The following is a 24,671-nucleotide window of genomic DNA, read 5'->3' as shown; positions in this document are numbered from 1 at the left end:
ATAATATGTACAGTTCATAATATATACAAGCACAAAAGCAAGTTCCATTCTAATGTTATTTCCTGATTTGATGCAGTGCGCTAGCCTGCGTGTGTATTTGCTGCCTTCTTCCTCCAGGGCCTGAGTAGGTGGGACCACTGCAGATCATCTGCATCTGAAAGAGACCTTGGGCACATAAAATGTTAGTCCCTGTCACTGAAGACAAATGAAGAACCCATTATTCCCTGCTAAACATTCTGCTTTAGCTCCTGTACATGCTTTATTTCCATTTCTACAGCGTGCTTTCCACTTAATAGAAGCTAATGGACAAAGGAGAATCTTTCCTTACTTGTTCAGGTGGAGACCACTGTGAATGGCATCAACTTCTGCTGCTACTGTTGCTGGGGAACCTGGTGTGTACTGGGATTTTAATCTCCTCTCAACACATTTCAGTTTCCCTTTTGTGTTTTAAATCTTCTAAGTTCCAAAGACGTGAGCAGATAAGTAGTAATCAACCTGACTCATCCATTCTTTTCTACTAGGTCAATAATTCCCTTTTTGTTCTGGAAAGTCCCAAAATGCTTATTAGCATTGATGAAAGCTGGGCATTTCATTTCCCTCCCATTACACTAAAAAGAATAGCTCAGAAAACATTAATTAGTATTTTAATGTAGAAGCAGACCCTGCACTCATGAAGATCCAAGTGCAAAGCTGGTTTAAGTGGTTGATAAGCCATTTGGGGAATATTTGCAATACCTTTGGGGACACAAATTAGAATATAAATAACAAGGGCTCTCAATCCTCATGCTTCAAAGTGCAAGCTGACTACAAGCTGCTGCAAGGAAGACTTTCCCCCATCATTTAATACTTTACAATTTGATGTGCTATAGGAGTTTACACTTTTCTCTGAAGCATCTGGCATGGGTCACTGTGGGTGACTAGACAGATAGACAAGGTAAAACACTTGTCTGTTTTCTTATGGCTGAAGAGAGGGAACTTGATTAGGTGGATCACTGCTTTGCTCTGGTATAGCTGGAGAGAGGGTACTGGACTAGACAGACTGTTAGTCTGATCCAATGAGGCAGAAGACAGAATATTGAACTGGATGGATTGTTGTTCTGCTTCATTATGGCCATGTCCACGTCCTTCTCTGATTCATCTTCTCTGAGTCTGCTTTCCCACTAACTCTCTAGCACTGAAGTGCAGTGTGAGGTATCAGCCAGATGACTTCTGTTAAAGTCAGCATCTTTAAGACTTTCCAGGACGTCAGAGTCTGAGAAGCAAGACTTTGAAAGAAAGAAGAAAAGTCTCACTAAAGGAGCTAACCAGTGACTACTATTTTTTGTCTACAACCCTTTCTGTAGGTATTTGGGCACAGTTACATTCTCACTCTTTGGAGCTTGTCTATGGTTTCTTGCACTGACTTCATCTCTGCCGTCTTTTCATTCTAATTAACGTATTTCTTCCTTCTGGTTTCAAGACTCACTGAGGAATAGGATTAAGTCTCATACTGGAGAGATGTTAAGAAAAAAATGTAGAAGGATGGATTTTGTGACATATTAGATACAAACTGTCCATTTTGGTCTCATTCTGAGCATGATACCCAATTAATCCAAGCCGCTTCCCTTCCTTTCCCTTCCCGAACTGGTGAGAGCTAGGCATGCCATTACAGTGATGACATGTACTGTCCATGTTGGGATAACTGACAGACTGGGAGACAGAAGACTTGGGGCCAAATCTGGACCCACCCAAAGGGCTCTTTGTATCAATGGAGCAGTACAAAGAGTCCATAAAACTGTCCTAAATGGGCAGCCAGCAGTTCACACAGTGTGGGGAAATCCTTGACTGGTGTCAAGCTGGCACAGCTGGCTTTATGCTAGCCCCCTCACTAGCAGCTGTGCTCTGGAACAGGTGAGGATTTAGCCCTGGGAGCTCAGGCTGAAGCATGACATCTGGACTATGGTTAGAAAAAGTCAAAAATGAGAAGCCAAGGAGGGAGAGGGAAGATATGACGCTGTGTTTGAGATGTTCCTCTTACTTAAGAGAAGCCCCACGTCTGTCTTTTAGACTTTAGCTGATGGAGGCTGACACAGCCACAAGTTTGCACATTTGGTCAAGTTAGGCAGCAAAGATGGACAAGGAAGAGACACAACAGATATCCAAAGATACTGAGCAGGATACTCTGAAAGGCATCCCTCCGACCTCTGCTGATGTTGCCCTGATATCACCATAGTGTTGTCCAGTGATCAAGTGACAGAAATTTGAGTGGAAAATGATGTCAGCTTCCTAGGGTGGGTTGGGCTTTTTGCTTTCATTTCTTCAACAGTAGCAGCAGCAGTAGTTCTTAAAAGAAACCCGTAACCCACTCTCGAGCGCTCCCAAAACCATGGACGCTCCCTCCTGAACAAGCAAAGAAACAAGTTCTCCTGTTGGTGGAGTTCCCTGCCCGGAGTCCTAATGGCAGCCCTTGATTTCTTGCAGACATTGATGAGTGCCACTCAAGCCCCTGTCTGAATGGAGCTACCTGCGCTGATGGCATCGACTCTTTCAAATGCTTATGCCTTCCCAGCTACGGAGGGGACCTGTGTGAGATCGGTACGGCCTACCTGGCTTCAGCTAATTTTACTAACAGCTGCACTCCCCCAAAAAAACTTAACCCCACCAATCCCGCCCTCATCTCAAAAAGCTAACTCCTAACAGCAGAAAAAATGCGTCTTACTGGGCAAAAGATTACGCTGTTTGCTTACAAGTGATTATTGTTTTTTGATCACAACATCTTGTTTCTCTGGGAAATTTCTCTTAACTTCTAGGAGACAATGGGAGCTTTAGAGCTCCTAGGGAACCTGGTGTCTCCTTGGCTTCTTAGAAAGGGAAATTATTCTCTTTGTTGTAGTTTTCTCTTGTAAAATTGCATAAAGGACGTGATAGTGTGATACTGTTTGACATAAGCACAAATATGCTTTTGGACCAAAGAAAACCCTTCCAATCCACCTGTAATAATCGGACACTGTCCCAGGTACATCTTCATGGCATGTGAACCTTCTCTGCTCCTCTGTGATTTCAGTGAAAGATGCATGAACTGAGCCATGTGAAATGACCGTGTTTCATTTTGTGCGGATTCACCCATGAAGGGCTTTCATTCACTCCTGTGACTCTTCTCCGTCTCCACCTGACCTTTGTGTCGTTTCCTCGAGTGAATGTGACTTTCATGGCGACAATGGCAAGCAGTGTGAGTCACAGAGAGGGAAACTGAAATATCCTGATTTTCTATCAGAGTGACACTTTCTTGTGTGCACAAATGCCGTTTGGTTTGGGGGAGAAAACAAAGGAAGATTTTGTTTTACTGCAAGTCCCTGAAAGCCTGATTTTCTGTCCGTTTCTCAAGGAGGAAAAATGTTCCTGCATTGCTCTGCAAGGCCAGGGAGAAGCAGGTTGAAAAGTACTACCTGTTCACCTTCAAATGGGCAATAGGAAAGAGCATTTGATCTTCCCTCTCTCTTTCTCTGCATCTCTCTTTCTCCTTTTAATATGAGTGTGTGGAAGAGCTCATGAAAGGAGAGGAACTGATAGGAATGGCTGCGCTTGTGAGCAGGCACCATGCAAGCTTCCTTCACTTACCTCTTCCAGTGTACCTCAGTCCTGACCTTTAGCACCTCCTGCTGCTCTGCTAGAGGAGCCTCGCCTGAGAAGAGGCAAGAGACCTCCTATAATAGGGAGTATTCCGCCTAACGGCTGTATTGAAACACCACTCCAATGTTTGACCCAAACCTAGTTTAATCTCTTCTCTTCATAACAGTGCATCTATTAATGGGACCTTGACATCAAGGGGTATCTTTACCCTGGATTACCCTGGGACATATGAGAGCAGCCTACTGCTCTAAATATCAGTGAAAAAGCCCCCTTTAATGCCCAACATTACCCCCAAGGTAGAATGTATGATCTACTTTCCCTTCTCTAACTTATTTGATTCCCTAAGAACATCATGAGCTCTAGCATTTTAGACGAGCTCTTCTGTGCCATACACACCAGTCAGTCATTCTTAAATGCTTCTAAAGCCTGGAGAGAGTGCCACTTCATGGGATTAGATTTTACCTGCAACTGCTCTCCACATTTTTGCATAGGTAACTGCTATATAGGAAAGCCTTGCATTTTCTGTTAGAATGTCCTACTGAGACTGTGCATTGTGTTCCATCCCAACTCAGTGGTTGTGATAGTCTATAAAGGGGGTGTGACATAAGCCACCAGAAAAAGAGACTTCGAAAGGCACGTTACATACTCCCTCCCCTGCTCTCGGAGATGTGGTGGAGAAGATCCAGGTTTGTGAGTGCTCTCACAGCTCCTGCTCCCTAAGGTTGGTTCAGCAGAGATGGTCTGCTTGGTCTGTAGAGGAAGAAGGCAGAAAAAGAGAATTCAAAGGACCCACCAACTAGCCAGTCTTTGGAGGGTCAGACATTGAAGTCTGCATGGGGTTTGTGTGTACCCCTGGTTGAAGAGCTTCACAGGAATGGAGTAAGAGGAATTGATGAGTTAAAGGGAGATGGGGTACTCTGGAATGCAAAGGTGGACAATAGCCAAGGTGAGAGGTTTTTTCATGAAAGTGGAATATAAAACATCTGCCCTGCATGGGGTTAGAGGGACATTTGCTGAGTGGCCAAAAGGAATAATGAAATCCCACCACCCTAGGCAACAAGGAGCTGAGAAAGGATGATAGATGGAAGAACTCTCTCTGCCACTGAAAGGCTGCTACTAAATAAATCTCCATCTTGTCACCACTAGATCTTCCTTCCACACCAGTGCTCCTCTTCCTCATCTATAGGCTCATCATATCTCATCTGCCTCACAGTGACAGTTCCTCTCTGACTTTGTATCTTGTCTTGGCTGTTCTGACTCTAGGTGCTAGTCAGTGGAGGAGGAGATAAGAGATGATGGGACATAGTACATTCAAGCCCAAAAGACATAGTAATTCCATCGTTTGAGTGCGACTGCTTGCAATGCAAGGGTCTATCTCGAGGAGATGGTTTTATCATCATAATAGTATCTGCCCCAACTGTTGTCATTTCTGTATCTGTCCCTGTTTCCTTTTGGTTTACAAAAAGAAGGTATTGGTATGACTTTGTTGATGGCAGAGAACAAAAGATTCCCCAAAGTGCCATCTTTTGTTTATTCCTTTGCATCTGCTCTACCCTTTTCCATTTTTTAAAAAGACTGCGTTCTACTTCTCTGTATTTCCTGTCTTACATCCCTTGCTTACCTTTTCTCTTATGTCCCCAAGGCCCGCACAGCTAGTCTCATAGTCCCTGTGGCCTGTGAGTCAGTTGCCAGAGTTTCTGTGGCCCCAAGTATTCATTTCCAGTGCCCACATTTCCTAATGTAGGACTCATCTACCAGCTAATGCCCTTTCCTGCGTGTCTATTCCTTGTATGACCTGAGGAGAATCTCCCATACACATCCTCTCCACACTGGACTAGAGCTTCAGTTCAAAAGAAACAATCCCCCTTGTTAAAATAAATTAAACTGGTTAATTTCTCTGCAGGGAAGAGGATAGGAGCTAACTTCCCTTTTAAAGGCTTTCCCTTTCAAGCTCTGGCCCCAACCATAATATAGAGCCCGTCAAATATTTTGTGCCTTTAATTTGCTTTGATGGCATTTCTCAATAATCACCAGCAATAACCACTTAAAGCAGGCAACAGATTTTTGCTTTTTTTCTACTCCTTTTTAAAAATATTTTCTTTAAGTTTTTTTTTCTGTCTCCCATATGGTAAGTCCTGCCCTGCCTCCCTTTTCTGTGATCTCACCAGGTTGCTTTTTTCATTTGAGAAGGCTCAGAATAATGATGTAGCCAACTGAATCTAAACTCTGACCTCTCCTGCCCTTCCCTCCCATCTCTGATGCATTAGCACTGATTGTGGGGAGTAAAATGCAGGTTTTAAAGGTGAAAGCTGTTCTCCAAGGCGAGCAAAATCAGCAGGACAACTCTGGGGGGGTGGGAGGGGGGGAAAGTGGTGTTGTTTGGGGCTATTTCTCAAAGCCAGAGTCTCAGAACCTGACTTGGAGTTTGAAATGTTCAGGAATCTGTCTGTTAGATTTTTCAAAAGTGCCTATCACCATGTAAATTGCAGGGCCTTTAACCTACTTCCCCTCCATAAACTATTCCTTGGTTGCCTTCTGATCATTTTCCCGTGGATGTAACATACAAAAATATCAAAGTTTATTCTTTCGTGGGTGTAACCATGTGTTGTATTTTTGTTCCATGAATGCTTGGGCAGCCAAGAGGTGAGTTGGTTGGCACACTGCCCTCAGGCATGCGGTTCCCTTTCATTCCTTTCTTGTGTGTTTCAGACCTGGAGGACTGTGACGAGGGCTGGACCAAGTTCCAGGGCCATTGTTACAAGCACTTTGAAGAGAGAGAGACGTGGGTGGAAGCTGAGACCCGGTGCCGGGAACATCAGTCCCACCTGAGCAGTATCATCACTCCAGAAGAACAAGAGTTTGTAAACAGTGAGTGCTGGGGGTAATGGCCAGGATCTGAGAGTGGCTGGGCACAGATCAATCTGTCCATTTAGGGGTGGGGGTGGGCCGAGGTGGGGCAGAGCATGTGGGGAGCAGCCCACACCAGCCAACAGAAGGAGCCAAGGGGAGCCAGTCTCCCTCTACCCTCAGCACTGGTGCCACTGTGCCCCTGGCTACTAAGAGGAGGAAAGGCAGGGAAAAGCCCTGCTGGCTGCAGGAGACTCTGCAGGGCTGGTCCATGGGGCTGCCCAGAGCAGGATGGGTGGCAGCCCTGACTGTTCTGCCACCCCCCTCTCCAGTCTGGGTAGAAATAGCAAGGCCTGGGAGTGAGCTGGGGTGGGAGCAACATCTTCCTTACACTGGAGCCAGTGAGACAGCCGCCCAGGTCAGGCAGCAGCTCCAGATAGCTCCAACCCAGAGCGGGAGTGGGTTTCGCCGCAGCGGCTAGGAGGAGGAAGCGCTGGAGGAGTCTGGACACTTCAGGAGAGGGGGGAGTACCTCTCCCATTTTTCCAGGGGCGGAGGAGCTGTGTTCCCTGCCCCCTGTGTTCAGAGACGAGAGCACACACCATGGATCCGGTTGGAGTGGGATCCTCAGGCAGCTGGGTAGGGGAGCAGGACCCTGTTCGACCAAGGTTCAGTCTAAGGGGATTAGGACAGGTGAAGCTTCTGCTGTGTTCCACAGCCTTGTCCGGGGTTCCTGGGAACATGCCTTCTGCTGACACCACCCGTTTGTCCCTTTAAATGAATCTGAATGCCAGTCTGCAATTCCCTCACCCCCATTAGTGAGTTGGGGAGGCGTGGGTGCCTGCAGGCATGTGAAAAAAGTGGCCCAATTGGTCTTGTGTTGAGGCATCAAGATTAAACCATTCCCTTTGTGCTGTGGCCTCCCTCTCTGTGGCCTCGCTCTGAAGGGCTGGTGGACCGCAGAGGAAGAACGACCCTTCGCCCACATGAGGACTAACACCTCCAACCGTAGTAGCCGCATGGCAGCCGCTGGCATGGGAACAGCAGACAGTCATGGGACGAATTTGGCAAACTGGAGCCACCTTTACAGTGACATTCCAGAGCATTGCCAGCTTAGACGCTCTCACTTCCTAACTGAAGGAGATTTATCCACCTCACCTTTAACCAATCTGGCTTCCTCAATCAGAACTACCCCTTGTCAAGCAACCCTTGATGTGGTCCAGATATAGACCATGTAGCTATAGTGTTCAGATCCTTGGCAGAGCCCTTTGGTGTCGCCTGGACTAGCATGGGAGAGGTGAGTGATGGAGGGACTCCTTTTCCCATTTCTTACCCGTCTCTCCCTGTTTTTCTTTTTCAGACTACGCCCAGGATTACCAGTGGATTGGACTCAGTGACAGGGCTATCGAACACGACTTCCGCTGGTCCGATGGAAATTCCCTCGTGAGTTGTGTGCAGGGGTAGGGGGGTCTTGTTTCTTCACTGAGAGTCATTTCAGGAAAGAACCACCCGCTTCCATGCAAGCTTTGACTTTTTGTGCTGTGTCAGGACATGAAGCTGCTGCCTGGGGACAGAACCCTAGAGCCATTGGTGTGAACAGTGGGACAAGCGCTGAGTGGAGCCAGCCATAAGCTATTTTGGGGTCAGGAGGGACCGTCATTTTGTTCTCTGTTTGTACAGTGTCTAAAACAATGGGCTCATAGGCACTACCATAATACAGATAATAAAAATACATGATTTCCATTGATGAGAGGGACAGACCCAGGAGGAAGAGAGAGAACCAGTCAGAAAAACAGAAGCAAGGGAGAGTGAATGAACAAAAGCAGAAGGAAAAGAGCCGAAAGGGAGAGAGAAGAAGCAAGGGGAAAGGGAGAGCTGAAGAGAACAAAGCAAGTGTCTTCATAACTTAGAGGAAGGGCTTCTTATCTCTTCACAGCAATATGAGAACTGGCGGCCCAGCCAGCCCGACAACTTCTTTGCGGCAGGAGAGGATTGTGTGGTGATGATCTGGCACGAGCAAGGCGAGTGGAATGACGTCCCATGCAACTATCACCTCCCTTTCACGTGCAAGAAAGGAACAGGTGAGTCCTGATGCTACTCATTTCTGGGTTGGGGTGTTTGTCCAGGCTTAGGCTACAGCTATTAAACCGATAGCACGAGAGCAGCCAAACTTTGCAGCCAAACCCTACCAAGCACGAGAGCAGCCAAACCCTACCAAGGGTCCCACTGGCAACTTGCTGGGTGCTAAGGGCTATATGTAAGGTGGATCAAATAGAGCAGTTTGCAGATCCTTTCCTCCTTAATTTACATGGGCAGCCTATGGGAGATGACTCGTCCCAGAAAGCAATGTGGCTTCTGCTTCGATAAGATGCAGCGTTGCAGGCTGGGATACGTACCCTCCACGGAGTTGACCGAGGCAACTGCAGGACTCAGTGGTCCACATTTGAGTCACCCCTTGACTCTAACAGAAATAAATACTGGCCAGAAACCCAGGAAACTTAACTCATTTCTCGTGAACCTTAACTTTTGCACAGCGACCTGTGTAAGATATTAGTAGAGGAAATGAAGACATATCCTATGTGGATTTGAAACAGCAAAGAGGATTTATGGAGGCAGAATTAGAATTGGGCCAGGACCCCAGTACGAACACACCTCAAGTCTTGGGAAAAAGTGCCCTGAAATCTTTAATAAACATTCATGGTCAGGACCTTGGCTTGATGCGTCATCCCAAGGATGGTACTTCCAGCAGCACCGCACCCCCTAGCATTATGCTGGGCCACTAGACTCCATCCCTCCTACTGAGACACCCACCCACCTCTTCAGCACAGCACTGTCTAGAACTGCCTGCAGCATAGTACTCCCTAGCACTGCACTGTGGGGGGGTGAGTCAGTGCTGACCCAGAGCACTCACCACTGGGTCACTCTCACTGCTCTTTGCCACACCTGGGTCCTCCTGGAAGGTCTCGTATCCAAGCATTGATCCCATCCAGCCCTGGATCAAGCTGAAGAGGTGGTGTGAACCACGATTTGAGGACTTCAGTAGCTCAGACATAGGTCAGGGGTTTGTTACAGGAGTGCGTGGATGAGATTCTGTGGCCTGCGTTGTGCAGGGGGTCAGACTAGATGATCATAATGGTCCCTTCTGACCTTAAAGTCTATGATTCTATGATTCTATGACTGCAGAGGGAGTGGATTAACAGGAAGCTTATGGAGGGTGGGAAGTGCCCTTCCATAGCTCACAATCTTCCTGTGAAATAACCCCCAAACATTCCCACTTCAAGGCCCCAGGGGGGGCGGTACCACTCCCATTTCCCCTACCATCAGCCCCCACACCCCCATTTGGAGACAGTTTTTGCCCCTCTTCCGAGCCAGCCAGTAAAGTCTAGTTTCCCCCAAGCCATCCGCTCCCATCCACCAGGCCCCCCAATGGCACAGAAACAACAAACGCCTTCCTGGCAGCAGCTTTCTCCTGCCTGACACTCATTGTGGTCCTGCCTTTCTGGAGGGGAGGGATGGAACCCTTTGGAACCTTGTTGCTAAGTTTCCCAGCCAGCCGCAGAATTTTAATATCCCCCGTGACTAAATTTCCAAGCCAGTGGTAACGGCAGCAGAATCTCAAAAGGAGGTTGGTTTGTAATTAACTGCCTTTTATTTAGTGCCTCCATCTAGAGCCCCCCAAACAAAGGAAACGATCTCTCCTTTGTTAACTGCCTCCGTAGCCCCCAAGTCTGGCTGAGGGACGTGGCAATACAGCAAGTCAGGCCCGGGTGATGGCAGGCACTTAGCAACACTGGCATCAAGTGCTGGCATGTAATAGGTGCCAAACAAAGCTCCAGTGCAGAAGCCCCTTCCTGTCTGGATCCAAGGCATCGGCAGGGAGATGGCCATGCTGTTTGCACTGCAGCTGGGTTTGCTCACCAGCCTTGCAGTGCAGAGGCCTCTGCCATCACTGCAGTGACTCAGACAGGCTGATGCTTTAGCTGTGTTTCACAAGTAATGTACATTCAGGGTCCCAGCCACTCAGGCTCAGCACAGAGCAGCTCATACTTCACCCCATGCAGCGCAGGAGCAGTGAACAGCACACTAGCCATTCAGCCAATTCCTGGTGGGGTGGGAAATGATCCCTGTATATGCAGCTGCCCCTTTCCACCCCAGAAGTGGCTGCATTTCAGTGGTTAGTGAAGCAGTCCTTGTATGTACAGCCTGTAAAGCACTTTGGGATCCTTTGGGACAAACTGCACAAGGGAAACAGAGTTGATTGGTTATTATTCCAGGGACTGTATGTGAATGTGGCCAGCTCCCCTTGAGCAGCACGGTTAAACCCAAGCTGCTTGGTTTGCGGCTCTCGTTGGCTGATTGCCTAGCAGGCACACACTGAGCTGCCAGTTGCTCACTGTCTTGCTTGTCTTTGTCAGTTGCCTGTGGGGACCCTCCTGTGGTAGAGAACGCCAGGACCTTTGGTAGGAAGAAGGACCGATATGAAATAAACTCCATGGTACGGTACCAGTGCAACCAGGGCTACATACAACGCCACGTGCCTACGATTCGGTGCCAGCCCAATGGCCACTGGGAGGAACCACGGATAGGCTGCATAGATCGTACGTATTGTTCCTCCTTCCTACTCTATGCACCATGGCCCCTGCAGGCCTCTGAGACTCCAGGCTGGCACTCAGCCAGGGCCAAGCTGTAGGAGTCCATGGGCTGATTCCTGGAAACAATCCACACGATACAGTGGGGGGGGCGGGGACTTGAATTCAGGAGTTCAGGACTAGAGAGCTGTGGAGGCAACTAGAGAGCTGTCGAGGCAACCCAACCAGGGAGAGCAGCGGCTTTGCCTGACACACACCCCAGCCTCCCTGGCTGTTCCAGGTGTAGGACTGATGGCTTCTGGAGGGAGCTGCCTCCATTTCTTTCTAGGTGGAGCAACTTGAGGGACATGAAGCAGGTGGGTGAGATGGGTGAGAGCCAAAGTGCAGGAGCAAGAGAGATACTTATGGCTCCCAGACAGGGGTGTCCTCCATCCACTACCTCGCCCACAGAAGGAACAGGTTTGCTGCCATTCAGGCCAGTAGGAAGGGACGCTTTCCCTCCCTGTGCCAGAGAGTCAAGATTGTTCTTTGTCTCAGTTAAAGCTCGTGTGTTACCAGGATTATTGGATCTGAGATCTCCCGGATGGTCTGGACCACGGGGATCAGCTGGAGACGCAGCCTTGACTCTTCTGAGTCAGTGCAGCTGCCAATAGCCTGAAAGCTTCTGCCCAGTCAAAACGCCCTACTCCCTGATGCGCTGGCTCCTTTGAGCCCAGGGCTCCTCACGGCTGTTGAGGAAAATGGGGGACAGCTCATGGGGAGGGGAGGAGAAGCAGCTAAAATGGATCTACCTGGGCTCCCAAGGAGGGAGAAATTTGCACTTCAGGGCCGGGGCGGGGGGGGGGGGGGAGAGAAGCTTATATGGTTTATTTTGGCAATATCCACAACTGAGCTAAAGGCACTGAGGGAAGGAGTGAGGAATGGGTGCATGGTGGGGGCTCCCCTTAAAGGAGAGCTCTCTAAGACTCAGCTTAGCCTGTCTACCCAGCCCTTGTTCTCTGCATCCCACTCCCGCAGTGAGGCTCTGAACAGAAGCAGGAAACATAAAACATCAAGGAAGGATTAGCCCAAGAGCTATGCAACCATGGGTTAAATTGGAATTATCCCCCTTTTACAGATGGGAAGACTGAGGCACAGGCAGGGGAAGGGATTTGCCCAATGCCACACAGTGTAGCAGTGCTACAGCTGTGGACAGACCCCAGAGCCCCTGCCTCCCTAAACAAAATGTTTGGGTGCATTATGGGTGCTTGGGAGGGGCGGTCTCCTTCCTTGCTGGGCCATTGGTCTGAGCTGGTCTGGCTGCCTCTATGCGCGTCTGCTCACAAGGAGGGGGAAGAAATACAGACCATATCGGACGGACAGCGGCGGAGTTGTCTCTGAACAGGATGCTTTTGAACAGGCTCCCAGGAGGCACCTGACTCTCTTTAAATTCAGTGTTTGCGGGGGGGGGACAGGGGCCGTCACAAAGTGCCCTGAAAACGCCCCACTGATTCCTCCGGTCCCAGAGCACCAGAGGCAAGAGAAGGCCTGATTGTCTGGTGGCGAGTGGGCTGGCGCCGGGGCACGCGCTGCCCGAATGGCTGGAGGCAGAGCTTGCAAGCAGCCCCCGCAGTGTTTTTCCAGGGAACGAGAGGCCTGGGGTGAGCCAGCTAAGGACAAGCAGGGGCTCTGTAACTTTCTCCCAGTAACAAGGTGCCTTTTCTTCTCCTCCTCTTCCCACAGCCTCCATCTACAAACGCAGACTACACAAGAGGAGCCCAAGGAATCGGTCGAGAACCAATGGCAGAGCCGCACAGACACCCACCCGTTAGAGGGGGAAGCGAGAGATTTTTACGGAAATTATATTAGCAGAGGCAGTTTCTTCTTCTTGATGTTGTTGTTGCTTTTTTGTCATATAAGGAAAAAAAATATATTAAAGAAAAAACCCCACCTTTGTGTATATATATAAAAAAACAAACCAACCTCAGCGCACCAAAGCAAAGGGAATTAGATTCCAGCGTTTTGACTAGCCGTCCGGTTCCGAATACCTTCGTGCCTTCGGGGAAGGGGTGGGAGGGTTGCAGAGGGCGGGTGGGGGGGTTAAGTTAAATAATAAAGAAGATTATTTTTTCCTGATTTTATCCACAAACAATGTAATTATTTCTGTTATTTAATGGCTGGGGTGGACGCCACCTTTGTTTTATTTTAAAGAATCCTGCAGTACGGCAGGGGGTGGTGCGGTGGGGCAGTCAATAGCTGTGAAGTGTTGCTGAATGTATGAGAGGGGCGTGTAAAGTGGGGGACCGGAAGGGCTAGAGTGAGATGGAGGGACGAGGCGGGAGGGAAGCCTCTTGGTTTTGGCCCCTCCCCTCTCTCCCACCGCTGGTTCCCGGCCGCCGAGTCTCCCCGTCCCCAGGCCGCATGGCGAAGCAGCTCCCATCCTGTGATGGCGCGCTCTTTCTGGGGGACCGTGCAGGGCACCAGGGTTCCCTGCACCTATTTATATTTTTGAAACATGATGATGATAATGATGAGAAATGATAATAAAGAGAGAAAAATTGGAATAGTCTTTTTTTGGGGGTGGGAGGGGTAATTTAAATGCCTTAGTCAAAGTCTCCAGGATGCTGGTAGGAGCCTGTGTGTGCGTATCCTGAATTGCGCTTTTGCTCATGACGAGGGGCGGGGAGACCCAGCCTGGGAGGGGAGCTTTGGGGTTTTGTTTTTGTAAAAAGCAAAAAAAACCCAAAAAACAAAAAAAAATCCTTTTTTTATTATAAGTCTTGTGCCTAAAATGAGAACCTGACACACGGCAGTGCCTGCTGCTGTCAGCGCTATTGTGAAACCTGGACAATAAAACCGGTTGTATTTTATTCTTCCTGTTACCTGGTGAACTGCGTGTAGGCAGCTGTGTGGTTGTGTGCCACTGTATGTTTGTGCGTGTGTGCTTGTGAAATGTCTGTGGTGTGAGTCGAGCAGCCCCTCTGTGCCCTACCTACACAGGCTGGGAGTCGGCTCCAGCTTCAGAGCCTGGCTCTTTAGCTCATGCTGGAGAGGCTGGTGCTTTTAGCTCTAAAGTTCCAACCCCCACCCCATGGTTCGGTACCCTGATGCTGGCCACGATGGCATCCATCACACGGGCACCCGGGTGTCTGTCTGTGGGAACACTTTGAGTGCATGTGGATGCGTGTTAGCCGGGCGGAGCAGTGTGCACACCGGGGTCCCCTCCCCAGGCAAATGTGTATATGAGTGGAAGCAACAAATGTGCCTTAAAAGCCCAAGCAAAAGGTGCCTTCCTGAACAGGCCGGGCAGTGTGCTTGTTAGGGGGAACGCAATGGGCATCCCATAAGCCTTTGAGCCCAAATGGACTGTGACGAAGTTTCCTGTTGTTGCTGCTTCTCCAAACCTCTCTGGTCTCCCCTGAAGCAGGAGCGTTTATCAGGCTTAGGGCAGTGAGGTCTAGGATGCAGCACAGCAGGGAAGAGGGTTTCTCCCTTTCAGAAGCCCTCCCCTGAATGTCCCATCCCAGCCTTGGAGCCGCATCTGCTGCTGTAGCTCGTTATAGCCGTGGGGTCTCTGGCTTGGGAAGGGAGTTCAGTGCTGGGGACCGGTGCTCCATGGACAGGTGTGGAGAGTAGGGCCTGTCTTTATCCAGGCAATGGGAAATCACACTACTCCTCCACACACATGCTGCTCCCTGCAATGGGGGAGCTCTTGGAGGTACTAACTCCTCTCTCTATTAGCGAACTGTGCAGGGAGCAGCCTTCTTGTTGGGGGCAGCAGCCGAGGTCTCGGTATCCCCCAGCTTCAGCCAGACTCACCACTGCAGGTAGGAATCTGGGGGCAAAACCTACATCCTCAGGGCACAGCAGCTGCAGCAGATGAGTTAAAGAAGCCCCACCCCAGCTGCACGGCATAGCCAGTCACAGCTATCGCTTCCCTCTCCCCAACACAACACAGCATCTCTCTAGTGGAGACCACTCCCCCCCATGCCATTGCACAGATCCCACTTTTCCTCCCATATGCAATCAGCCAGCCTCTCTTCTTCCCTCTCCTCCCATTCATGATCCTGCAGGCTTCCCCTCCGCTCACTTGGGTTACCCCCCGGGGTACATACCAAATACCCCTGTGGGAGCCACAGCTGCTGCTCCCATGGAAAATTAACAGTAGCAAAGTATTCAATGCACTTCTAGCTTCTTTTACTACAAGGCGGAGACACATGCCCAGTCAGCTCTCTGCCAGCCACCAGCACATCATCAGTAGGCCATTGTTTGGGAGGCCCTGGTCACGCGCTCCCCCGACTGCAGTGTCTGAGACCGGCCCAGCCATACCAATCTCCTATCATGAAGACGTTCCCCCATTAACCTTTAAAGATGATTCAGCAGCCTGTCAAGCTCAGCAATGCTCAGCATTTCCCGTCTGGCCTGGGCAATTAATTAGCCCTAATTAGAGAAACAACTGACGAGACTGCAAATACGAGAAGCCCAGTTCCTAGACCTGTGCTGCTGATCTCATATCCAGAGCACCAGGACCTTTGGGAGCTCACAGCTGAGACAAACTCTGACACATTTCACCAGGAGACAGAGGGTTGCTGGGGTAAGTCCGGGGAGCTGCAGCCCATAATAGAAATGGCATTTTAAGGGCATGGGAAGGCACCTAACTTACCGATATAGGGAAGCACCAGTACTGTGTTGAGTAATTTGTTTGGAAAATCTCCTGGTTGTTTAAAAACTCCAAACCATCGGGAAAGCGGACACTGATCTGCTGCCAGGAGAGTTATGGGCCACTGGCAGACAATGCAGTTCAGAGATGAGCGGGCTTCCCACTTCCCCCCACTTCATCCCCAGGGAACACCCCTCCATCCTGCCCTCACAGCTACTCCAGCCCAGGGCTCCCCCCCATCCCCCATACACAACTGCTGATGCGCCTCCACCCGGATCTGCAGCCTTCCACCCTGCTCTTCTGCTCCTGCCTTTCCCCACAACCTGCCGAGGAACCTTCACTCTGCCTTCCCCACGGCTCCAGTTCTGCTACTTCTCCCCCCAGTTCTGAGGAGGCTCCTCAGTTCTGCCCTAATCCCCACTCTGCCCCCCGGGCCTGCTAAGCCATACAGCTTTGTTCATAGACCGCTCCGCTGATGCCCTTCAGTTCTTATCTCCAACACCTCCTGTTCTTCCAAGTCCTGGGTGCCCCACTTTGAGCCCAGTACCCCGAGTGCATTCCCTTTCTAAAATCCTTCGCAGAGTGGTGCCCCCAGAGCTGCTGCTGCTGGCCGGGGAGAACGCCGCAGAATTTGTCCTGCCACCCAGGACACAGTTTCAGACCTCTGGGGCTTTCTCCAAAGCTTTATTTGAAGAGGTCCAGGAGAATACATCTTTTCACAATAAAACGCACAAAGACCGAGCCCCTGGGATTCAAGTGGTGCCTGGGAGAGGGGCCGGTGGAGAACAAGGCAGGCAAACCGGAGAGTTCCACCCAGTACACACACAGTACCACCTTTCAGTGCCCTTGGAAACCGCCAACCTCAGACTGGAGTCTCAGAGAGTTGAAACACAGCCAGATCCTGCAGAGAAAGAAGGGACTGGAGGGGGGCGGGCGGGGGAGAGAGGGAGTCTCCCGGGACACACGAGGCCTGAGCTGTGTTAGCTCTGGGCCTCTAGGCTTAGAATTATGCCTAATATCTCTGACCTCATCTGCGCTTCATTGGGAGGGGAAGGGGAAGGACTTTGAGGGCAGGGGAAGGATGTTGGTGAGTTGTGAGTCACTTGTGTGTGGTTGATCATTCGCCCACATTAACTGGGGGATGGGGGAGTGTGACGAGCCTTACTTTAAGTTCTGGCTTGCAGTTGATTTGGTGCCTTCTGTGCTGGCTGGGATGGGATGGCAGAGCAGTCTGTGCATTAGAGACAGCTGTTCCCCTTTGGTACCAGTGAAACTGGAGCATGTCCACAGAGCGTTTGCCTTTGCTATCCCCCAGTTGCACGCGCTGTGCTTCTCCAGTGCCTGGATGCGTCCCTGCTAGGAAATGAATGTCTAGCCCAAGTGGATGTGCGTGAACCTGTCACTTCTTATCTAGCTGACCCTGTGACCAAGGGATGGAGCCACCTGGTACCAGACACTAAGCTCCCCAACCTGAGAGACCATTGAGTCTCCCTCCACTGGCTGGGTGGAAGGAGATCCGGTGCCCCATTCCTAGCCACGAGAGAGACGCAGAGATGGCACTCGGCTGATTAGCGAGACGCCAGGGCCCAGCAACCCAGAGAAGTTTCCCTTTAGTGAAAAAAATGTAAAATAAAAAAATAACAATTGAAATTAAAAAATACCCCAACACCCTGGAAACCTGACCCTTTAAATCCAGGCAGCACCAGGCAGGGAAGTGTCCACTGGCAAAGAGGGAGCCCCTCCCCATTCCTTAGTTCAGCTTGTAGCAATAAACCCCAAACTTGCCCTTGTCGGGGAAGCCGAAACTCCTGACCCCCGGCTCCGGTGGGCCGCAGTTGGGCCGGGGGAAGGCAATGGGGTAGCGGATGCTGCCATCTGCCAGCCAGCCAGCATCACAGCGATCCAGGCTGAAGAACTTCCATGCCGCATAGAGCTGCCCCACCTTGGCAAGTTCAGCCCCGTCATCCTGGCAGGCCTGCTTGGCCTCTTCCAACGTCAGCTTCTCCGGGTGAGCCAGGTAGTAAACTTTCCCTGGAGGGGAGAGGCAGAGGGGGTGGTCACTGGGAGGCGGAGGAACACTGAGCATGGCCGGCCCTACAGGAAAACCCCTCGCCCACAGGAGGTGCTAGGAATGGGAATTCACATAAGTTAGGGAGTTCAGAAACAGGCTGTGCTCTCCCTGGCACAAGAATGGGGAAGGGGCCAAAGGGATTTGATACCATCTAAACCAGAGGTGGGCAAACTACGACCCGGGGGCCGCATCCTGCCCTTCAGACATTTTAATCCAGCCCTTGAGTTTCCGCCAGGGAGCAGGTTCCGGGGCTTGCCCCGCTCTGGTGCTCCAGCCAGGGAGTGGGGTTGGGGGGCTTGCTCTGCACTTGACGTGGCTCCGTGCGGCTCCCGGAAGCAGCGGCATGTCCCCCCTCCAGCTCCTACGCGTAGGGGCAGCCAGGGGTCTCTGCACGCTGCCTCTGCCCTAAACACCACCCCCGCAGCTCCCATTAGCCGGGAACCACAGCCAATGGGAGCTACAGGGGTGGCACCTGCAGACAGGGCAGCACGTAGACCCGCCTGGCCATACCTCCACGTAGGAGATGGAGGGAAGACATGCTGCGGCTTCTGGGAGCTACTTGAGGTAAGAGCTGCCGGAGCCTGCACCCCTGACCCCCTCCTGTGCCATGACCCCCTACCCCAGCCCTGATTCCCCTTTCACCCTCTGAACCCCTCAGTCCCAGTCTGGAGCACCCTCCTGCACCCCCAACCCCTCATTCCCACCCCAGAGCCCGCACCCCCACCTGGAGCCCTCACACACACACCTGCATCCCAGCCCCATACCAGAGCCCGCTCCTGCATGCTGAACTCCTCATTTCTGGCCCCACCCCAGAGCCCGCACCCCCGCCAGAGCCTTCATCCCTTCCCACACTCCAACCCCCAGTTTCATGAGTATTCATGGACCCCCCACCCCATACAATTTCCATATCCAGATGTGGCCCTCGGGCCCAAAAGTTTGCCCCTCCCTGATCTAAACACTTCACCACACATCAACAGCTGGGCATACCAGCTTTGCCAGGCATGCCCCAAAGCCTGGGGAGTTCTCGCAGTGCTGGTTCTCCTGGGTTTGTGGCCCCTTTGTGTCCGCAGAAGGAAGAGTCAGGCCCTGTATTACAGAACCGGTGGTTCCCCTGATGCTGGCACAGGCTGGTGCCATGTTAGCCATTTGAATGACACAGCTTTGCCAGTCTCTCTCGCCTTGCATCCCAAACCGATTTGTAACCGAAACGGAGCAATTGCTTGACCCAGCGACCTCTAGCATGGGGCATGGATGCAGTTTACCAGCATGCAGTAATGCTACCTACCATTTCAGTCTGGGCAATGGAGGAGAATCCCAGATCTAACTGAAGGTGTTCTGAGAATTTAGGGAGGTGGATGGAATTACCCAGGTTAGAATTTGGCTGGCTCAAACACCCCGACTCTTAGAGAAGTTCTACTGGGTCTTCGCAGGCCCTCAGTTTTACATGTCAGCGAAGAAGTGTCCCTTCCAACAGGCGGCACCCCCTGCCACCACACTGTGCCCTGCAAAAAGAGCGCCCCTCTACTGGTCACCCCCCTTCTCTGCAGCATCAAGCAGGTCTCCCACCTAACTATGAGCCCTGCAGATGCCAGGCTCACCTTTCAGAGCAGAGGAGAAGCAGAAAACGTCGAAGTAGTGCAGGTTCTTGTGGCGCTCGCCGTAGCTCCGAATGCCGGGGGCCAGCTTGCCGCCACAGGGCTCCCGGGGCACGGAAATGGGGTACTGCACTGTCCCATCCAGCAGCCATCCGGCATTGCACCAGTCCAGCCCCTCCTCCCAGGACTTGAAGAGCTGCTCGAAGGACGCAATCACAGCGTCCTGCTCCTCGCAGGCTTTCTTGGCTTCATGGAAGTTGAGTCGATAGCGACCGTGGTAAGGCTGGTATGGGAAAACCACCCCTGGAGAGAAAGAGAGAGGGAATGGCTGGGTCACAGAGCCACTGTGAAGGGTAGCCCCCTCTGGCTATGCCCGCAACCTGACACACACCCCTGGGGTGGACGGTACAGATCCCCACCAACACATCCAGTGTGGGGCTCCCAGCAAGCAGAGGGTGTTACAGCAGGACTCTGCCCCCTCCCAAGCTCATAGCTCCAAACTCACAGGATCAAGACCTAGGCACAGACGAACCCCAAACCGCGCTAGGGTTCAGAGACGTCCCAGAAGCGTCTCCAAAGCCCCTTGTGAGAACAGCCTCTCTCCTGGGGTTTCACTCATTGGATCGTCCAGGAAAGAAAGGCCCCTGAGCACCTCAAACTTCAGGCCCAGGATCTCATCTGAGTTCAGCGCAGCCCCTGTCTTATTGGAATCAAGCGGCCAGTCCGAAGACCAAAGGGACAGGCAGCATCAGCCCAAAGGGACAATGACACATGTCAATGGTGACACCTGGTGGCCAGAGTGAGGCATGATCTCTGCGTGCTCAGAGTTAATTGGGAGAGCTTTGAAGGCTGGTGCCAGTAGCCAGCGAACTTGCCCCTCACTCAAAGCCTCCGTCCTCCAAATGGCTGGAAGGCGGCTTGGTACAAGTCCCTCTGCTGCACTGGGTGGCACTGGGTCAGGAACACAACAAGGTGGCAGGAAATGGGACATTTCCCACCGTTCTGGGTGGCTGTGAGTCTGGGACCGCGATGCGGAGCTGGGGTCTGAGCCTATGGAGAAGGAGAACATCCTAGGGGGTGACTTTCCGTCTGGATCACAGAGCCACAGGTGGGGTGTTTCACACCCTGCTTAGTCTCTTTCTCCAGCACCAATTCCCTGTGCAGTGTGCCCTGCGCTGCACAGATCCAGCAGCGAGAAATTAGGCCAGGGATGGGGGGAGAGAGACACACATGCGTTCTGTGGTCTGATGCCCCCTCCTCCCACCTGTGAGAGCTACCATCTTAAAAAAAACACTAGTGTATGCCTTAGTGACAGGCCCCCAGTCCTGCAGCATTACAACTGGACATCACGCCGCGCCCCTGGAGTTGGAGGTCACTGTTAGCAGGACTTGACCACGGAGCCTTTGGATCTTTAAACAGCCGCCTCTTCTGCTTGGGGTAAAACGCCCAGCTCTGTCAGCGCAAAGCCAGCAGCAGACTCCTTCACCCAGCCTCCACTAGGGGGAGCCACACTGAGTGGCTGTAGGTTACAGGTGCACTTCATAATACACCTGTAGTGTGAGTGTCGGCTGCACTGGACGGAGGGTGAGCCACAGAAGCCTAGTGCAGTGTTATTTGATTGCTGCAGTAGTACTGTACCTAAGGGCCCCAGTCAAAGATCAGAGCCCCGCTGTGCTAGGTGTTGTACAAACAAGGAATAAGAAGACATCCCTTCTTTCTCCCTGCCCCAAGGAGCTCCTGCGAGTCTAACCTGACGTAACGCAAGTGCAAGGCGATGGCACGTGGCAATAACACTGCAGGGATGCCGATCTGGGTGAGCAGGGCCATAGGATTCGGAGGCAATTTTTATGAGGAAGGTACCTTGTACCTTCCTTCACCCTCACCCACCCAGTGGGAGAGCTTCTTCCTGAACTGCTGTGTCCTGGCGCACACACAACCCCCGTGTTGGCTGGGCATGGGAGTGCCCCAGAGAGGGGCAGCCGCAGAAGGACCCAGAACCTACGCTGATCCCACTCAGGAGCCTCAAAGGGGACAGCTTCTTGGGTGCCAGTTACTGTCCCCAGTAACCCCAGGGAAATCTCTGTGTGAGGGGGAGTTGCCCCATCTGTTCCCCTGCCCCTTCTCCCCCACCCACCATGGCACCGGACGCCAGCCCGCTCACCTCGCAGCTCCAGCTCCACAATGCCGCTCTCGTCCTCCAGCCCGTCGATCACCTCGCAGCGGTACTTGCCGTAGTCCTGCAGGCGCAGGTCGCTGATCACCAGGGACGCCTCCTGCTCACCCCGCTGGCGCAGGTGCACGCGGCCCCGGAACTCGCCGAAGCTACGGTGCTTCAGCCCGATGGCCACCAGCACGTCCCGCTCTTTGGTGTTGTCCTCCCGCAGCTTGGACCACTTGATGCGGATCTTGCGTGGCGTCTGCAGCGTGGGCTCGTAGTGGTAGCGGCAGGGCAGAGTGATGTTGGCACCGCGGTAGGTGAAGATTGCGTCTTCCGGGGTCTCCACCACCAGCTTCACGCCATTGAAGTGAACTGGTGGGGGAGAGGGGCCACAGGGGGAATGAGTACTGCCAGGGGACCCCGTCCCTCCAGCTCAGGGCGCTTCTGCGGCCCACGGGGGAGTGGATTCCCACATATGCTACAAGGGAAGGGGCAGCCTACCCCACGGGCATCCCCACTAAGGGGTTCTAGGGCAGTTACGGTCCAGCAGGGCAGCCAAGCACCCTCCAGCAGGGTGTATAGGGACCTGGGAAGAGCTAGGCGTGTATAGGGACGGGAGGGTCTGTGACAAGGAAGTGGGGAGGGAGCAATCTGCCCTGCTCTGAGCACAGTAACTCCTGCAACTCACCACACCATTGACTGATACCAATCTGGCCCTGTGAGCCCCACCTCCTGCACTATTGTTCCCACCCCCCTTGTACTCTGCCCCTTCCCTCACACTATCTACCCCCTCCTCCTCCACTCGCTCACCCTCCCCACCCCCGCCATTCATCATCACTTCCTCCTGTGGCATCCCGTGCCCCCTCCCGCCGCTCCTGCGTGAACGTAGGAGAGGGGTGGAGAGGAAGGGAGGCAGGTGGCATCAGATGCTGCTGGGGTTGGAGGGAACCCAGTGCCCAGCAGAGGGCAACTTCTCTGTGGGGCAGCACCTATTTGAGCCCAGTCCCCACCAGCCGCACAAGTGTGCGAACCTGAGGGTCCCCTGGGAGGGAGAAGGGTTGTTCAGGGTGGAACAAGAGGGTAGATCTGGAGCCTCGGATGGGATATTTGGCCTGCATTTCAGGAAACCCTTTCGGACAGCAAACGCCCGTTAGGCTGAGCCGTCATCTCAGAAGGGAAGGGGTGCGAGTTGCTGGGGCCGCTTGCAACTGGAGGAGACGAATCTCCAGGGAAGAGGCTGCAGGGCCAAATCGAGCCCCAGCCTGATGGGCAAGAGGGTGGACCCGACCGGATGGCAGCTCCTCAGCTGCTCCACCTCTGCTATCTCTAATTCTGTGACTGCACAAGAGGAGAGGACCGGGGGGGGGGGGGGGGAAGAGGGGGGAGTGAGACAGATGAACAGGGCAGAGGACCCCATCAGACCAGGTTCAAATCAGTTCCATTCTACTCCCCCAGGGATCTTCCAACTGGAGCGAGAGCCAAGGGGACGCAGTCCTGGCATCCTGGCAGGGCAGAGGAGGGCAAGGGGAGATTTGCAGGTAAGGCGATGGGGGAAAACTCCCCTACGTTCCACCCGGCGGAGGGGAGCTTTATGGGAGGGGGATGTTATCAGCTGGCTGTGGGGTGAAACAGCCCCAACATGCCTGGTGTGAGCCTGGCAACTGTCATTCTCTCCCTCTGAATTACCCACCCGAAGTTAGGAGGCAAAGACCCTCGACTCACACCCACATCCTCCGCCCCTTGACTGCCCCAGCCTCCTCAACAGCTCCCACCCCGATCTACACCTCCTGGCAACACTCCGATCTTTCACACCCCACGTGCCTACTGCCTCAGGAACGGGGAAAGGCAGTGGGTGATCGATGCCTGCCCGGCCTGCACCAGGATTCCCGGCCCATAAACACGAGCAGTAGCCTCTCTGGACCATGCACTCCTAGCGGCTGGTACTAAGGGCCAGCCCCTCTCCCTGTCGACCCTGCCCTCCCCACCACACGCACCTTCGCCGTTGCCATTGCCGTTGCCCTTGTCGTTCATGACGTGGTCGTAGTAGAAGCCGTTGTAGAAGGGGAGCCCACAGCTGCCTCGGCCCAGCTGCAGAAGCGTCACAACCAGGGATAGCAGCAGCATCGCTCCCGGGGGGCGGAGGAACGCCTGCCTGCCCAAGAGAGCGAGGAGGCTGTGGCAATGCACAGGGGGCTGTCTCCCCCTCGGCCCAGCCGCTGCTAGCCCCCCTGCGGCTTTGCACAAGCGAGTCGCTCTGTGTGCAGTTCTCGCGTGCTCGCCCGTGCACACGCACGGGACAGAATTTACATGTGCAAAAGTGAGTTTGCACTCCCCGCTGGGCTTGGGGCACGTATGTTTTGTCATTTGCACACACTGAGCTAGTGCACACACCCCGTACAGGCAGCTGCCTGTGCATGCACCGTTTGAAAATACTCCCCTACCGTTTAAAGTATAGCCTGCTGGGAGAGGCTAGGCCGAGGATAGCAGGGGCATATTTCACAGCCTGAGCGCCTACTGCCATCCCCCACAGTGCCAGCTTAGGGTTGCCAACTTTCTACTCGCACAAAACCGAACACCTTAGCCCTGCCTCTTCCTGAGGCCACACCCCCACTCACTACATTCCCATTCCCTCAGTGGCTCGCTCTTCCCCACCCTCATTCACTTTCACGGGGTTGGGGTGAGGGTGTGGGCTCTGGGTGGGGCCACCAATGAGGGGTTCAGGGTGCAGGAGGGGGCTCTGGGTTCCAGCTGGGGGTGAGGGCTCTGGCTGGGGGTGCAGGCTCTGGGGTGGGGCCAGGGATGAGGGGTTCAGGGTGGGGGTTGGGGCTCGAGGTTGGGGCGCAGGCTTACCTCGGGTGGCTCCCGGTCAGCAGCACCGCAGGGCTACAGCAGACTAGTCCCTACCTGTCCTGGCTCCATGCTACGTCCCGGAAGTGGCCAGCAGGTCCGGCTCCTAGGTGGTGGTGGTGCGGGGGCATGCAGGAGGCTCTGCATGCTGCTCTCACCCGCAGGCACCGCTCCCGTTGGCCCTGGTTCCCGGCCAGTGGGAGTGCGGAGCCAGTGCTCGGGACAGGGGCAGCGCGTGGAGCCTCCTGGCCCCTCGTCTAGGAGCTGGACCTACTGGCTGCTTCCAGGGCACAGCTTGGAGCCAGGACAGCTAGGGG

The 24,671-nt window shown here is 52.9% G+C and overlaps 2 protein-coding genes across 2 annotated transcripts in view; one reads left to right on the top strand and one right to left on the bottom strand.

The window, feature by feature from the left end:
* The window catches only part of ACAN (aggrecan), a 33,849-nt gene extending 20,994 nt beyond the window's left edge, over positions 1 to 12,855 (top strand). The window contains exons 13-18 of the mRNA XM_077828190.1: positions 2,461 to 2,574; positions 6,319 to 6,477; positions 7,816 to 7,898; positions 8,392 to 8,536; positions 10,871 to 11,053; positions 12,767 to 12,855. Of these exons, the coding sequence (XP_077684316.1) occupies positions 2,461 to 2,574; positions 6,319 to 6,477; positions 7,816 to 7,898; positions 8,392 to 8,536; positions 10,871 to 11,053; positions 12,767 to 12,855 (773 nt within the window). The remainder of the gene's footprint in view (positions 1 to 2,460; positions 2,575 to 6,318; positions 6,478 to 7,815; positions 7,899 to 8,391; positions 8,537 to 10,870; positions 11,054 to 12,766) is intronic.
* A 4,578-nt stretch (positions 12,856 to 17,433) lies between these two features.
* Positions 17,434 to 23,631, bottom strand: HAPLN3 (hyaluronan and proteoglycan link protein 3). Its single transcript, XM_077828807.1, has 4 exons — positions 23,502 to 23,631; positions 21,511 to 21,879; positions 19,353 to 19,652; positions 17,434 to 17,714 (listed from the first exon to the last, which is right to left on the bottom strand). The coding sequence occupies exons 1-4, from the start codon at positions 23,629 to 23,631 to the stop codon at positions 17,434 to 17,436; spliced, it is 1,080 nt and encodes a 359-aa protein (XP_077684933.1).
* Between the last annotated feature and the right edge of the window lie 1,040 nt (positions 23,632 to 24,671).

Source organism: Eretmochelys imbricata, chromosome 10 (genome assembly GCF_965152235.1).
Source record: "Eretmochelys imbricata isolate rEreImb1 chromosome 10, rEreImb1.hap1, whole genome shotgun sequence".
Classification (NCBI taxonomy): Eukaryota; Metazoa; Chordata; order Testudines; family Cheloniidae; genus Eretmochelys; species Eretmochelys imbricata.
Note: the sequence above shows the minus strand (reverse complement) of the source record. Positions and strands in the feature narration are given on the sequence as shown.

Coding starts and splice junctions, on each gene's coding strand:
- HAPLN3 (XM_077828807.1), bottom strand. CDS start 23,631: ATGCTGCTGCTATCCCTGGTTGTGACGCTTCTGCAGCTGGGCCGAGGC. Junction 21,880..23,501: donor CGGCAATGGCAACGGCGAAG/GTGCGTGTGGTG, acceptor CTCCCCCACCAG/TTCACTTCAATGGCGTGAAG. Junction 19,653..21,510: donor TGTGGAGCTGGAGCTGCGAG/GTGAGCGGGCTG, acceptor CTTTCTCTCCAG/GGGTGGTTTTCCCATACCAG.